The sequence below is a fragment of the Oncorhynchus kisutch genome, linkage group LG13, assembly GCF_002021735.2.
Source record: "Oncorhynchus kisutch isolate 150728-3 linkage group LG13, Okis_V2, whole genome shotgun sequence".
NCBI classification, from domain to species: Eukaryota; Metazoa; Chordata; class Actinopteri; order Salmoniformes; family Salmonidae; genus Oncorhynchus; species Oncorhynchus kisutch.
The window spans coordinates 69,142,826-69,156,516 of NC_034186.2; the positions used below are offsets into that span (position 1 = coordinate 69,142,826).

The 13,691-nt window shown below is 41.9% G+C and overlaps 2 protein-coding genes across 3 annotated transcripts; one reads left to right on the top strand and one right to left on the bottom strand.

The window, feature by feature from the left end:
- The first annotated feature begins 260 nt into the window (after positions 1-260).
- On the top strand, positions 261-8,613 carry LOC109901829 (NF-kappa-B inhibitor delta-like). The gene is made up of 11 exons (XM_020497813.2): positions 261-410; positions 3,912-4,073; positions 4,203-4,444; positions 4,582-4,799; positions 4,974-5,079; positions 5,231-5,377; positions 5,490-5,541; positions 5,668-5,834; positions 6,130-6,246; positions 6,485-6,649; positions 6,739-8,613. Exons 1-11 carry the CDS (start codon positions 395-397, stop codon positions 6,808-6,810), a joined length of 1,464 nt encoding a protein of 487 aa, XP_020353402.1. The 5' UTR covers positions 261-394; the 3' UTR covers positions 6,811-8,613.
- A 104-nt stretch (positions 8,614-8,717) lies between these two features.
- LOC109901838 (phospholemman-like) lies at positions 8,718-13,141 on the bottom strand. 2 transcript variants are annotated; one of them, XR_004202503.1, is made up of 5 exons: positions 12,704-13,120; positions 11,337-11,372; positions 11,142-11,216; positions 10,173-11,050; positions 8,718-9,919 (listed from the first exon to the last, which is right to left on the bottom strand). XR_004202503.1 is itself a non-coding variant. In XM_020497830.2 (5 exons), the coding sequence occupies exons 1-5, from the start codon at positions 12,714-12,716 to the stop codon at positions 9,815-9,817; spliced, it is 267 nt and encodes an 88-aa protein (XP_020353419.2). In that variant the 5' UTR covers positions 12,717-13,141; the 3' UTR covers positions 8,718-9,814. The 2 variants fall into 2 exon arrangements, 1 of the variants encoding a protein (XP_020353419.2); XM_020497830.2 differs by having other exon boundaries at positions 10,173-10,210; positions 12,704-13,141.
- Positions 13,142-13,691: the final 550 nt, after the last annotated feature.

Sequence of the window (13,691 nt, forward strand, 5' to 3'; positions counted from 1 at the left end):
ACTCTTTGAATCAGAACATGCATTGTTAATTCAGGAAATATTCAGGAAAGTTAGTTGTCTAACATAACAAATATTATCTCTGTCTCCACCCTCCTCTTCCCTCCATCTCTGAGCAAGTGGAGCGTTGCGCTGCGCATTGATGTGGTGCTCTTGCGCCCCCAATTTTCACAGACTATAGTGGGCGTGGTGTTGGCAATGGGGATGGCGTCACCGGCAACGTGTTCTGTGTGTACATAGTAGCAAGACAACAACGAGCCTTTGACAGAAGAGACACACGAGTCACATCATACAAGTCTGACACTTAGAGAAAGGACCAGGAACCGCTGCGAATTCAAACCCTGAAGAAGAGACCAGAGGAGCTGACAAGGTGTTACAAAGAAAAAGGGATTCTGACATGCACTGGCAGAAATGTGAGTGTTTATTATGTTGATGGTGAATATGACATTGACTCGCAGGCTACTAATACGCCTAGATACGAATATTGTGATCATATAGCGGATGTTGTGACATTGACAATCAAATGCTATTTTTTACATTCTCTTGCTGCTCAGTTTGAACATCCATTCCTAATGTCTAAGTTACATCATTTGATGAATAAGTGGCTTAGACAATAGCCTACAAGTCAGGACTAACATTCAAAATAAATGAGGGTTGTTATAAAGTGTGTAGGCCTATATCATATCATACAATTGAGTGCATCAAACGAATGTGAGATTATTAAAACGTTAATACTAAGAAGTTAAGTCAACATTTACAGCCAATGATGAAAACAATAGCCTACTTTTGCGTATTGAAAACAGACAGCGGGGAAACTCTCTCAACCCTCGCCCATGTTCGCTCCATCTCAGTCCCCCTTTTAATGCTGGGTGTAAAGGGGGAACCCGGATAGGCTATTTTACACACGCACTAATGAACGTGATTTGCCACTGCCGGCGACGGGCATAGTGTAGCAGTCAACTCTATGCAGTATGTTAGTCTACATAGTGCCACAGTCATTGAGGAAGTTCACTTCGTTTTCTCTGCTCCGCACCGCAGCATATCGAGCCAGCAAATAGAAAGGTCGTCGGAATCCCCGCCGCCCACGCGCATGACTAAATGGCCAGGGGTTTCCGCGATTTAAATATTACATTGCAACAACGTTCAGACAGGCTATCCCAGCAGCTCTGTCTCCTTGTCATGCGTTTAACTAACGTCCCAACTTTGACAACTGTAAAAATCGACCTTTGAATACGTTTAGTGCAATAGGCTGATGTAAAGAACTTTCTGCACTGATATAATTATTTGTCTGCCTAATGATGTACTGTAACTCTAGGTTCAAATGGACTTGTAGAGTACTACGTGAATTATTCTATACCCAAACTCAAGTAGCAATATGCTTTATAGAGCACTACATCACTGTGTAGGTAATATTACAGAATACAGCTGGGACCTTTGTTGCTTGCTTGGTGACAAAGAACAACTATTGAGGACAGTTCTCCCTCTCTGTGGGTGTTTTAAAATAAATACTGATTTTGGACATGGATAGTAGACTGCCTTTAAGGGTTAACACCCGACTGTAGCCTATCCTGTATATGTATGGGGGTTATTCTATCCCCCAACATGCACTACTAGTCAAATATTTGCATGAGATTATTTTTGGGTAGGCACACCTGCTGTCTACAGTATGCACCAGTGGCCAGAGCTGCCCTTCCGTGTGTAGATCACCCTTTCTTTCTCACCCCTGTGAGGCATCCCCTCATTTGGTATTCATCCCTCCTACACTGTGGTGAAGGTTGAGCAATGACGTCAGGGGGATTCACTAATGACTTTACAGCATCTGATGATGTATTGTATGAAGATGAACTCATTAGATACATTGGAATAAAGTCTTGAGATGGTCAAAACCCATTTTCAGTTTCATTTGACCAATATGTCATAGTTTGGCAAATGTATTCTTATTTGGCCTATAACAGCAGTAGCAATGCATTTTAAATAATAATATAATACAATAGGAGTCTCTTACAGTAATGTTTATAATCATTGTTATGAGGTATGAAAATTGCACATGTAATTGATGTAATGTGTAATTTTAGCTTAACTAAAAATCCTTGGCATCTCCTGTCTTATTTTTAGTATTACAAATGCCAGTAGTCTGTCTTTTATTCCTTACTCAGCAAGACAGGTAACTGAGGAAAGAGGAAATAAATTAGGGAAAAAATTGAGAGACATGTAAAACTCAAGTCCAAGAGAAGAGAGAGACAAGTAAATCTCAGGTCCAAGAGAAGAGAGAGACAAGTAAAACTCAGGTCCAAGAGAACAGAGAGACATGTAAAACTCAGGTCCAAGAGATGAGAGAGACAAGTAAATCTCAGGTCCAAGAGAAGAGAGAGACAAGTAAAACTCAGGCCCAAGAGAAGAGAGACAGGTAAAACTCAGGCCCAAGAGAAGAGAGAGACAAGTAAAACTCAGGTCCAAGAGAAGAGAGAGACATGTAAAACTCAGGCCCAAGAGAAGAGAGAGACAAGTAAAACTCAGGCCCAAGAGAAGAGAGAGACAAGTAAAACTCAGGTCCAAGAGAAGAGAGAGACAAGTAAAACTCAGGCCCAAGAGAAGAGAGAGACAAGTCAAATGCAGGTCCAAGAGAAGAGAGAGACAAGTAAAACTCAGGTCCAAGAGAAGAGAGAGACAAGGAACAGAATGTTAATAACTTCTGGAGTTTCCACAATGGCAGAACAGAAAGGCAGTTCCTCCTTTGTATCCATTTGAGTGACTTCAAGTGATACCAAACTTTGCTCGTTGTGAGAGGGATACTTAAAGTGAAAACGCAACACAGCCCTCACGCAGGCATTCACTATACTCTCGCTCTCAAGTCAGAGATTTTGACGTTCCACTGAAACTGTGTTGATGGCACTACAAAAGTGTGTTTTTATCACTCCTTCCTATGTTCACCGAACCCCCTTGGGGAATAGATGAGACTCCTGTAGCATTCAAATATGTTATTGCAACTAGACCAAAAACTCAGGCTCACACCCCAAAAAGCCCCCTTTCTATGGCTTGATTGTCTTCTAAGAAAAGGACAGGTGATGTGAGATGTCTGTGAGAAACTATCTGCTCCATGACCACATTTATGAATCATCATGCTAATAGTCAGACACTATGTTATGGCTGCCAGCCCAGTCACACAGCAGAGCAGACATGGCCCACGTTTATATGTTCACTCTTCACATCTGGCTGTGTAACGTGCTCGCGGCACACACAGCAGCGACAGGAAGGTGCTGTGGTTTACCACAGCCAGCGTAACGGAGCTAGACAGGAAAGAGTCACAGAAAATGTGCAGTGGCAAGCCTCCACATGGTAGTGGTTTTATTGAATCTGTCTGTTAGTTCTGACCTCACAGCCTGTTTTCCTAATGGAATAGGTTCCTCAGAGCTCTCTCTCTACCTGTTTATGCTCCTCGGTGGAAATGTCGCTTTGTCTTTCACGTGTGGGGTGATGACTTCGAGGAAAAACTACCCTGCTTTGCCGCACACAAGCAATATCAAGCTGGAAACCTCAGATACCTATATTTTTCACCACTATCTCTCTTTCCTCTGGCTGCTGAATGGAACAGAAAGTGATGGGGAAAGAGAGTAAACATGATATCATAGATGAATCATGGGAAATCACAGAGCTGGAGGAGAATGGCCTCTTTCTGCCAATCCTTTCAATCCAAAAACTAAAGAATGAAGCGTTATCCAAAATTACCACATTACTTCATATTATGTCATAACACTATACCAAGAGCTTTAGCTGTGTCGCTCTGTAGTAATACATGTCTGATAAGAATAGTAGACCATTGTAGAAAAGCACCCCAATAGAGAACAAATGTCATGGTCGACTTCATGACTATCCACCAAATATCATTCATTGCAACATTACCTCTGTCTCCATAGCACCGAAGGAGAAGCCGTGTTACACTCTTCCCACAGTGAAGAAACTCCTGGAGCAGAAGAGGAAGAGGGAAACCTCCTCGACGGCAACAACCAGTACCGGTGTCTCCACTGCCACTGTCCTCTCCCAACAGGTGTCTACACCAGAGAAGTCTACCTCAACAGGTGAGTACTGCTTGAAGCACCCATGTAAGCCCTTTGCAACCCAACCAGACCTGGGTCAAATACATTGTGAAATCATTCAAATACTTTTCCATTGACATTGACAGATGGGTTAACTTGTGACCCTCCCAGGTGTAGCCAGCAGCTACTCAGACATGGCAGTGGGGTATGAGAGATGGGGTCCTATGGATGAGCACCAAGCCCTCTCGGCCATACATGAAGGTCCATTCTCCCCTATGGGGAACAATTACTTCTCCAGCCCATCCTCCTCAATGGACTACAGCCAAACTCCGGCCTACAGCACTCAGATGGCCTCCAGCTACAGCACACAGCAGATTCAGGACTACCCAGACACCAGGATGCCCCAATGTTATGTAAGGAGGACTGGTTTCTCGAGCAGAAGCAATTTGACATTACATCGTCCTTTTGACTACTTGTTGTTCACTTGCTATTAAGTACATGAACAGTACGTGCTATAGCATTTATGATGATACCAATTTTACCTTTACAGACGGAGTGTCCAGTGACCGAGGCTGTGTCTAGTTTGGTTCCTTCTGGGCCCCTGCAGTCTGCTGTCTTCTCCTGGTCGTCGGGGGCCCTGGGCCCCACAGAGCTTGTCCAGCAGGTGTTTAGTGGCCAGATGGATGTCATTAAGCTGGAGGAAGCCAGGATGTTCCTCAGAGGGATGGACTACAGCAGAACCACCTGGCAGGATGACGACGGAGACACGTAAGTGTGTGTTTGTGACATCAGCTTGTGACCTGATGTTGAGAAAGTAGACCTGTCTAAGTTTAAGAAAATGTTAAGAGAAACTTGGCAAATGTCTTATGTTTCATGACTTTTTACATTTTCGACTGTAGATGTCACCTGAAACCAATTTGTCACTTTGTATTGTCTTGTCAGGATTCTGCACATCTATACAGCCAAGGGCCTGAGGGAGTATGCATTCGCTGCAGCAGAGAGGCTTGCTGAGCTGGGCAAGCTAGACTCCAAGGAACACAAGGGGAAGGTATGCACCAAGGAGACACTTCTTCTTTAGAGAACACAGGATTGAGTTCAACACAAATGAGATGCTTCCTCTAAAATAAATGTGTGGATGCCACACATACTGAGCCTTAGTTTAATAGCATTACCCCCCCCCCCCCCCTCCTGTTTCCCAGTCTGCTTTGCTGGTGGCGGTGACTGCTAACCATCCGGAAATCGTCCAGGATCTGTTGTCTTTAGGAGCGGATATAAATGCCTGTGATGTCAAAGGTCAAACAGCACTTCATCTTGCTGCCACCTATGGCTTCCCCAGGGTTATGCAGGTAAACCAGCAGCACTGCCTTCAACCAAAGTTATCATCTGTTAGGGCTCAATCTAGATAAATAACAGAATGATGTGAATAACCACTTTCAATCTTTGGATCTGTATTTGTAGGTTATTCTCTCAATTGGGCCTGGAGTGAACCTGGAGGCTCGCAATTTTGAAGGTAACATCCAGCTTATGTCAAATGAGAACAACACAACCATTACTCAAAAGACATGACAAACAATATAATAAGACAACAGAATAAGTAATAACAATAGAATAAACAATTTTCCCACTCCTGTCTCAGGTCTGACTCCTCTGCACTGTGCAGCCATCTCCCACAGTGACACCATGAAGACTCTCTCCTCCCTCTCCTCCACCGGGCTGGGTGATGCCAGCCTCCATGCCCTGGCAGAGGAGAAGCTCTCCTGGCTGCAGATGCTGCTCAACACTGGAGCCTCCCTGACCAGCCAGGTACTGAATGCACTACTTAAATGTAACGTACAAGAGTTAGTATTTTAGAGCCAGTGTTCTACAAGTGGTGACAGTACACAATAAGTAGAAAACACCATCTATACCTCCGTCCTCCCGAGGGAATGGCATGGTTCGTTTTGGTAGAAAATAAATCAAATATGGCGCTATTAGTCAGCTTTTTGTCTACCCAACCTCACACCTGCAAAAATCTTGAATGGGTTTTGAATATTTTCCTCACTTCGGCGCGTTGCAGTTTCATTTGGAGGCTTCATACAGTGTTTTCCTCTGTTTCCAGGAAATCAAAAGTAACAAGACTGTTCTTCACCTGGCTGTGAAGGAGGGGAACATCCAGCTGGTTCGCCATCTGCTGAAGACCCCCCTAGACAACATGAGGGACTTTGTCAACATGAAGGTCAGTGCTGCTGTGAGATTGTCCCCTCTTCAAAGGTGTAGAGAAACTGACCTGTGTCCTGAGAGACTCCATGAAAATAGAAAGGAGCGGTAGAACATCTTCAGCAGTGTGTGAAAAGGCGAAAGGAAAAGAGTGAAAAGAAAGGGAGACTCATCGACAGTGTGTGCATATCTAATTATTGCCATAGTGTTGGTCTATACTCACAGCTTCATGATTCCCTTTACTTCCTCACCGGCAGGCCCATGGTCATACTGCGCTGCACATGGCTGCTGGTCTCCATGGCAGCCCACACCAAGAGGAGATGATGAGGCTGCTGCTGGGCCGAGGGGCCGACCCCAGCATCCGCAACCTGGAGAATGACCAGCCTGCACACCTGCTGCAGAGTGGACCCCACGGGGAACAGGTGAGTGGTCAGACAGACAGACAGCAAATGGCCATTTTGTTTAATTCATATAATCTCAGCTCACCTATCCCTGTCCCATCTGTTTTCAGCTCAAGCTCATCCTGAAGAAGCGAAGTGCTTCCTCTCGTCGACGTGTAATGTCCTTACAGGACCAAGAGTGACCCGGACTAGTTTTTATGTCCCTGTGTATCCCTCCACCTCTTTTCAGAGGAAGTACTGAAGGTCTGAACTGTAGGTTGAATCCAGACATCTGTACTTCCAAGAGGGAGGGATTCCAGCGTATCTTCATGTGAGGATTTTCAAACACGGCAAATCTCTAATATATACTAAGGCATTCACTTTGAAACAATACATTTGATTGACATGATTTTGGTCACTATCTGAATTCAGTTCTGAATTTAATAATGGCTAGCTAGTAATGAGCAATGGTAACAGGTGGTATTCCAGTCCCCCCTGATATTACTGTCACTCAGTACAACCTTGATTTCTATGAAATCGTTTACATTATATTCAAAGCTGCACAGACTCATTGTGTGAGTACCCCCCCAGCCGGGAAGCCCTCTTTAGAGGTATATCTGAGGAGGGTTTCTGGGCTCCCACCCCCACTCATTCTCTTGTCAAAACTTCCCACCATGGTCAGAAATCATATTGGTTTGTTGAAAGGTGTTTGTTGTTTCACTAAGCATGTGACACAGTGTACCATTGTGCTCATGCTTTCAATGTCTTTTATAACTTAACTAGGTCTTTTCTTTTTATATTTGATATACTCACAGCACTCATTGAATAGCTAATATATTGTCAGTGGTGGAAAAAGTACTCAAAAATCATACTTGAATAAAAGTAAAAATACCTTAATAGAAAATGACTCAAGTAAAAGTGAAAGTCACCCAGTAAAAAAATACTTGAGTAAAAGTAAATATACTTAAGTATCAAAAGTCAATTGAATTGCTAACATTTTTATTTATTTATTTAAAAAAAATGTTTTTACGGATAGCCAGGGGCACACTACAGCACTCTGACAGTAATTGACAACAAAGCATTTGTGTTTAGTGAGTCCGCCAGATCAGAGGCAGTAGGGATGACCAGGGATGTTCTCTTGATAAGTGCGTGAATTGGACCATTTCCCTGTCAAAATGTAACGAGTTTGTTTGGTTGTCAGAAAAAAAGTATGGAGTAAAAAGTACATTTTTTTCTTTAGGAATATAGTGAAGTAGTCAAAAATATAAATAGTAAAGTACAGATACCCCCAAAAAACGACTTAAGCAGTACTTAAAAGTATTTTTACTTAATTACTTTACACCACTGTATATTGTCTCATTCATACTATAACTTGTGGAAAGAACATTTTATATTTAAAGGGAATATGTTGATATATGACTCATGATTGAAAATACCACAACATGTTTTGTGGTGACAAGAAAACATCCATCACTTATTCCTTTTATGACAGTTTTTTTTTCTTCTTTTTAATCTCCAATGAGGTAGCATGCATGTGCCCTTTGAAATATTGTCATAGTGAATATAACACTTTCAATACTGCCAGTGGCATAAAAAATGTAATAAAAATAAATATCTCATTGGAGATATGACACAAGATTTCCCCAAACTTATAGAATAAATTATTTTCAAATGTGATTTCCCCTAGTTTTTTCCACCTGGGCAGTCTTAGTCTAGGAACATACAGAGATGTTCTTTGTATGTTCCTAGGTCTAAATCATAGGTGAGTTAACATTAGTTATCCTCCCTCATGTTATCATTTAAAAATGGTACTAGAGAATCTGTTGATTTTGGCTGCTTGGTTCCATTTGGCTCAAAGTTTCTGGACTATATACTACTTAGACCGTTGTAATACTTGTAATACGTGTAATACTGCTGTTACTTTTCACTGAATGTATCCTTCTGATTTACTGAATTGCCTGATTTACTGAACTTAACGCTGGCATTAAATCTGTTCTTCAAATATCTCTATTTGTCATCTATTTTATACTCCATTTTACATCACATGTACGTATTGATAAAGGTTCAGATTAAAAGATATGGGAAATAACTGTAAACAATACATCAATAAGACCATTGTATACAGGGTAATTTTTATTGCAGCAGTCTTATTAGTTAGCTCTGGTGAGAATCACTCATTTGCTTTTGGTTAACTGTTACGCCATTGGCTCAGTATCAGGGATTACTAGTGCTACATACCGGTAAATAAAAAGAGCTGAAGATAACAGACATTGTACTTTCAGCAAGTTAGAAACAGCACTAAATAATGATAATACAGACCGTTTATTTGCAGGTAGTTGCTGTGCCTTCTTATCTTAATGTATTGACCTTTTCATTAAGCTTAAACTCAAACACTTTTAAAATGCCCGTTCCTTCAACCCAAGGTAATACCTTTTTAGTGCTTTGAATGATTCTACTCGTGCAATGTAACTTAGAATGCATTAGGAGAAAGAAAAAGGCCATTGACATACAATACTATACTGGTGGCACCCTCTTACAGACCCCAAAGAATGACAGGAGACTTCATTCCTGCTTCTGTTTCAAATTGCTGTAAAATTAACATTAGACATGGGGTTGACATTCTTCTCATTGCTACCTAGAACACAACCACCCACGACAATCCACCCATTATCCACATCAAAAATGACAGCAGATAGATCCTGAGCCAACCTTCAGTAAAACAGTGGGATAATGGGGTTGGTTTGATATCTTAATTCATGCTTGAGGTTGTTAATACAGGTCCAATGTGAAATCCTAAACGTTAAAGACCTCTCACACAACTGGATAATAAAGTTGTAGATTTCTAAAGTGCATTGAGAGTACTATACAGTAAAACGAGACATGCAATCAACTGTCTTGTGTGTGCATGAAGTCAAAAGCAAGGAACAGAGAGAGCACAGCATTCAGTTCTGTTTCAACACTACCCACATCATGGTATACATTTACAGCGCACCTGAAAGCTGATCTTGTGCCAGGTATGTTTTTTTGCTGGGCAAGGTAGATTGATAGCACCTAATACACAAGTAACAAAGACGTTTAAGAGTCAAATCTTCATCTTGGCTTGATATACATTTAATTTAAATCAAGAATGACAATTCCGTCATTCTTCTGGTCAGCTTGGGCTGGGTGTGCACCATTACTTGATGTTCCAATGGGCGCTGGTGTGTGTCAGCCATAAACAAGTGAGTGTGTGTGTTGGCCTCTCAGCGGCACCTCCCATGATGACTCTCCCTCGCCTCCATGTACACTTCGCCTATACTGTTGGAGGTGGCACTGCAACACAAGATAGAGGACAGTGTGTTATATATATATATATATATATATATATATTCTCTCTCTCTCTCTCTCTCTCTCTCTCTCTCTCTCTCTCTCTCTCTCTCTCTCTCTCTCTCTCTCTCTCTCTCTCTCTCTCTCTCTCTCTCTCTCTCTCTCTCTCTCTCTCTCTCTCTCTCTCTCTCTCTCTCTCTCTCTCTCTCTCTCTCTCTCTCTCTCTCTCTCTCTCTCTCTCTCTCTCTCTCTCTCTCACCATCTGTCTTTGGTATTTGGGTGCCTGCTGTATTAGAGCTGAAGACGAGAAGACAAGAGAACAGTTATTCACTCTGACACAAGGAGAGAAAGGGAATTAAAGGAAGCAATCCTGGATAGTTCCGACAGTTCAGTTCTCCTCAAAGCTTTGTGGAAACAACCACAATGTAACCAAGATCATGTGTGTTCTGACCAAAGAGAAGGTATTTTAGATGGATTAGGTCAACTGTATCCATGCACAGAAGGGGCTGGGGCCACAAAGCTTTGACAATCATAGGATTCAATTTGGGGCAAAATGCAGTGATCTGTCAGGATCTTCCCAATCAGTGTCCTCTCTCAAAGGGTAGGCGAGAGGGAGAGACTGGGTCAGCATGCCATTGGCTGTAAACATACACTCTTTGAGGACATCCATCCACACTGCCAACCCATGCAACAACAGCCCCCTTTCTCAACCAGGGGCCCCAAAAAGCCCTAATGCAGGACATTTCCTTAATATTGCTTGTTTGACAAGAACACTTGATTTTCAGAGTTAGACTACTAGACTATCTTGAGATATTTGACAGTAATATGATGCTCTGTATAAGGGTGACTGCTTAATTAGTTGACTGGGTGGGCAGTATTGTTGGATTTAGAGAGGGAGGGCGGGACTGTAATATCTTAACCAATAGGCAGCATTCAGACATGGGCTCCACTGTGGAAGGGAGAGAGGGGGAAAGGACAGACACGGTAACAGTAAAATAGTATTAGTAAAGCCATCCTGTATTTGGTGGGGACTCCTCTTCCAAAGTCTGATGCATTCCACATGCACAGGCGGAGCAACTGCCAAGCCATGTACAAACTCTTACTTGGAAGACGATTTTGAGCATGTGAGTTTTTTACCTGTTGAAGAGATCAAAAAGTTACAGTAACCTTCAGAGAGTTACAGTTGAGCATGTGACAGACTAGGCGGAGTGTGTGCAAGCATACTCACTAAGAGCTATTAGGATACCCGACACAAACAAGATCACACCAATGATGACCCCTGTAGTTCGAAGTGTCTCATAATCTGAAACCAGAAAAAAAATCTATAATCATGACCATTAGTAGTAGTCACATGGTACAACTCACATGCCATGTATGGTGTGACTCAAATAACAAATGAATCTATTCGGGTGAATTCACTCACCATATTCGAAGTCACTTTGATCATGTAAAATCGATCCTGTAAAGAAAACACAAATGATTAACCAGAACACACAACCATGTATTATCAACACTAGGCCTAATAACAAGGTTCTAACATGATGTAATGTAAGTTGTAAAAAATGTCAGAATCTTGCAGTGCTGGAGAAGTAAACAGCCAATAGACCGAGTCCAAACTCATGGGAACGCCCTTTTTGGGATGGGAGTCGGTTCAGCACCATGGACAGCAGAACGGGACGGTTTTGGGAAAACGATATTGATATGAGTAGATATAAGTAATGTGGACAGATTTTGCTCTCGTATTTATCACTGATTCTAAATTGGCATATTCGTGATAGCGATGAAAGCAATTGCAATTTGAGTTAGTGCGTTATTTTTGCTTAATGTGATCACACGAATAGACCAACTGTAAATAAAATCAACGCGCTACACAAAAAGGAATATCTTATGCGTAAATCTTCCACTTTACTAGGCGTTATCTTAAAGACGACAACAGCTGTCTCCGTGCTGCTTGACTGCGGAGCGCTGATCAATGCAGAGTCTTTGCTCAGCAGAAAAGACCGCCCACAGAAAGTGGGTTAGAAGCGCACGAGAGGCGTTCAATACAACGCGATTTACAAGACAATCAATCAAATTGCTTGTACCGATTATCCATATCGGATGTGTTAAAAAATAGAACAATCCTAATAATTGTTAATACAATATTTTATTTTATACACTAAAGTGTTGTCCACACCCTTGGTGATGAACTGTGCTCCAACATCTTCAGATGAGAGCTCGCAGCCATAGTCCAAGTAAATATGCAAAATCTGGACTTTAACGAGCAGTGGGCTATAAGATCCGAGCGTCAACAATGCGGCTTTATGTTGCTGAACCCCCACTTTATGTAATGGCTTAGTTGGCGCTTTCAACTTCTCCCCAGCGCTCTACCCCTCCCCTCTTGCACCCCGATGGGCAAGCCAACACAACCATTCACAAATTATAAGAAAACCATACATTTACAAAAAATACAGTGAGTATTACGTATTTTGAAAAATAATAAGCAATAGATAGATTAAATGGAAAGTGATCCAAAACATGGGAAAAGTAGCCTAGACTGTAATGGCGCGCTAGCAGCAATGCACCAATTGTTCATCAATTCCATGAAATAGAAATGGATGGGATGAGTCTAGGAGCAAGCTTAGCCTAAATAATTGATGTGCAAGAACAGCCTGAGAAAAGAACCTGTACCTAAAACACTGAACTGAAGAACAACAAAAACATTATGAAACGCACTAGTAGTTTCAATTGTTTTGTTCTATTTAAATTTAAAGATCGCTTAGCATAAGCTACATTCAGAAAAATACAAACCTTCAGTTGACATGACTGCAGTGTGGATATACTGTCTTTGTCTGCTGAGTTTCTCTTGCGCCCCGATGCAGGTTTTCAGGTCAGCGGACAGAAAATGGGAAGACGCGCACTTTTGAGGTGTGGAGTAGGATAAGAAGAAAAGGAAACTGCGGCTCAATAAAGTCAATTGCACAAACACTTAGAACGCACGAGAGTCCTCTGGTGGTGATGCACAGGCACTGCATTCGGTTATAGGCTATTCAATGCTGCAGCCTCAGTCTATTGAGGTATCCCCCAGGCCGTGAAGAAAAATGTGCCTTCCACTGCCGACGGTATTCTACCGCACTCGAGTAGCCTACTATCAATATGCCCCGAGGAGGCGTGGGAGACTGAGAGGGGAGGAATGCGCTAACAGGTCTCTCCTCCTGTAATGCGGCACGAGGAGCCAAGATATCCCTAGCAACAAGGGAGAGGTTTCCCGTCTTCTTATTTATATAAAAATAGAGTAAATGTATAGTAAAAAAACATCTGCAAGTCCCTGGTGGTGGTGTAGGCAGAAAATGCATGCGATATTTTATGCAATAATTTAGCCTCTAGTTTAATAAGCTACATTATTTCACAAAGAATGCCTTAGTTAGCCTATATTTGAGTGACCAAGATAATTTAGGGAAATTCTTAATTTCAAAGGAGAATTATGATTTCAAGTATTTTTCTAATGTCATGATAAAAAGGTTCATTATGCAGTCAACCCCCCTCTTCTTTTGAATGTTGCCACTTTCCGAGATAAAGGAAATAAATCGGACACTATTGAAAAACTGTCTTTGAAAGGTCCCCTCCCCCATCCATCCTGCAGCTAGACCTCCTTTGGCCAAGAATATATCAATAGAGTTACTTTCATTATAAAATGATAGGCCACAGATTAGCATGCAACAATGGTTCTAAACAATAGGCTACAGCATTGTTGATGTTGCGGCACTTGTTAGGAGGTTGAATGATTTGGTCTACTATT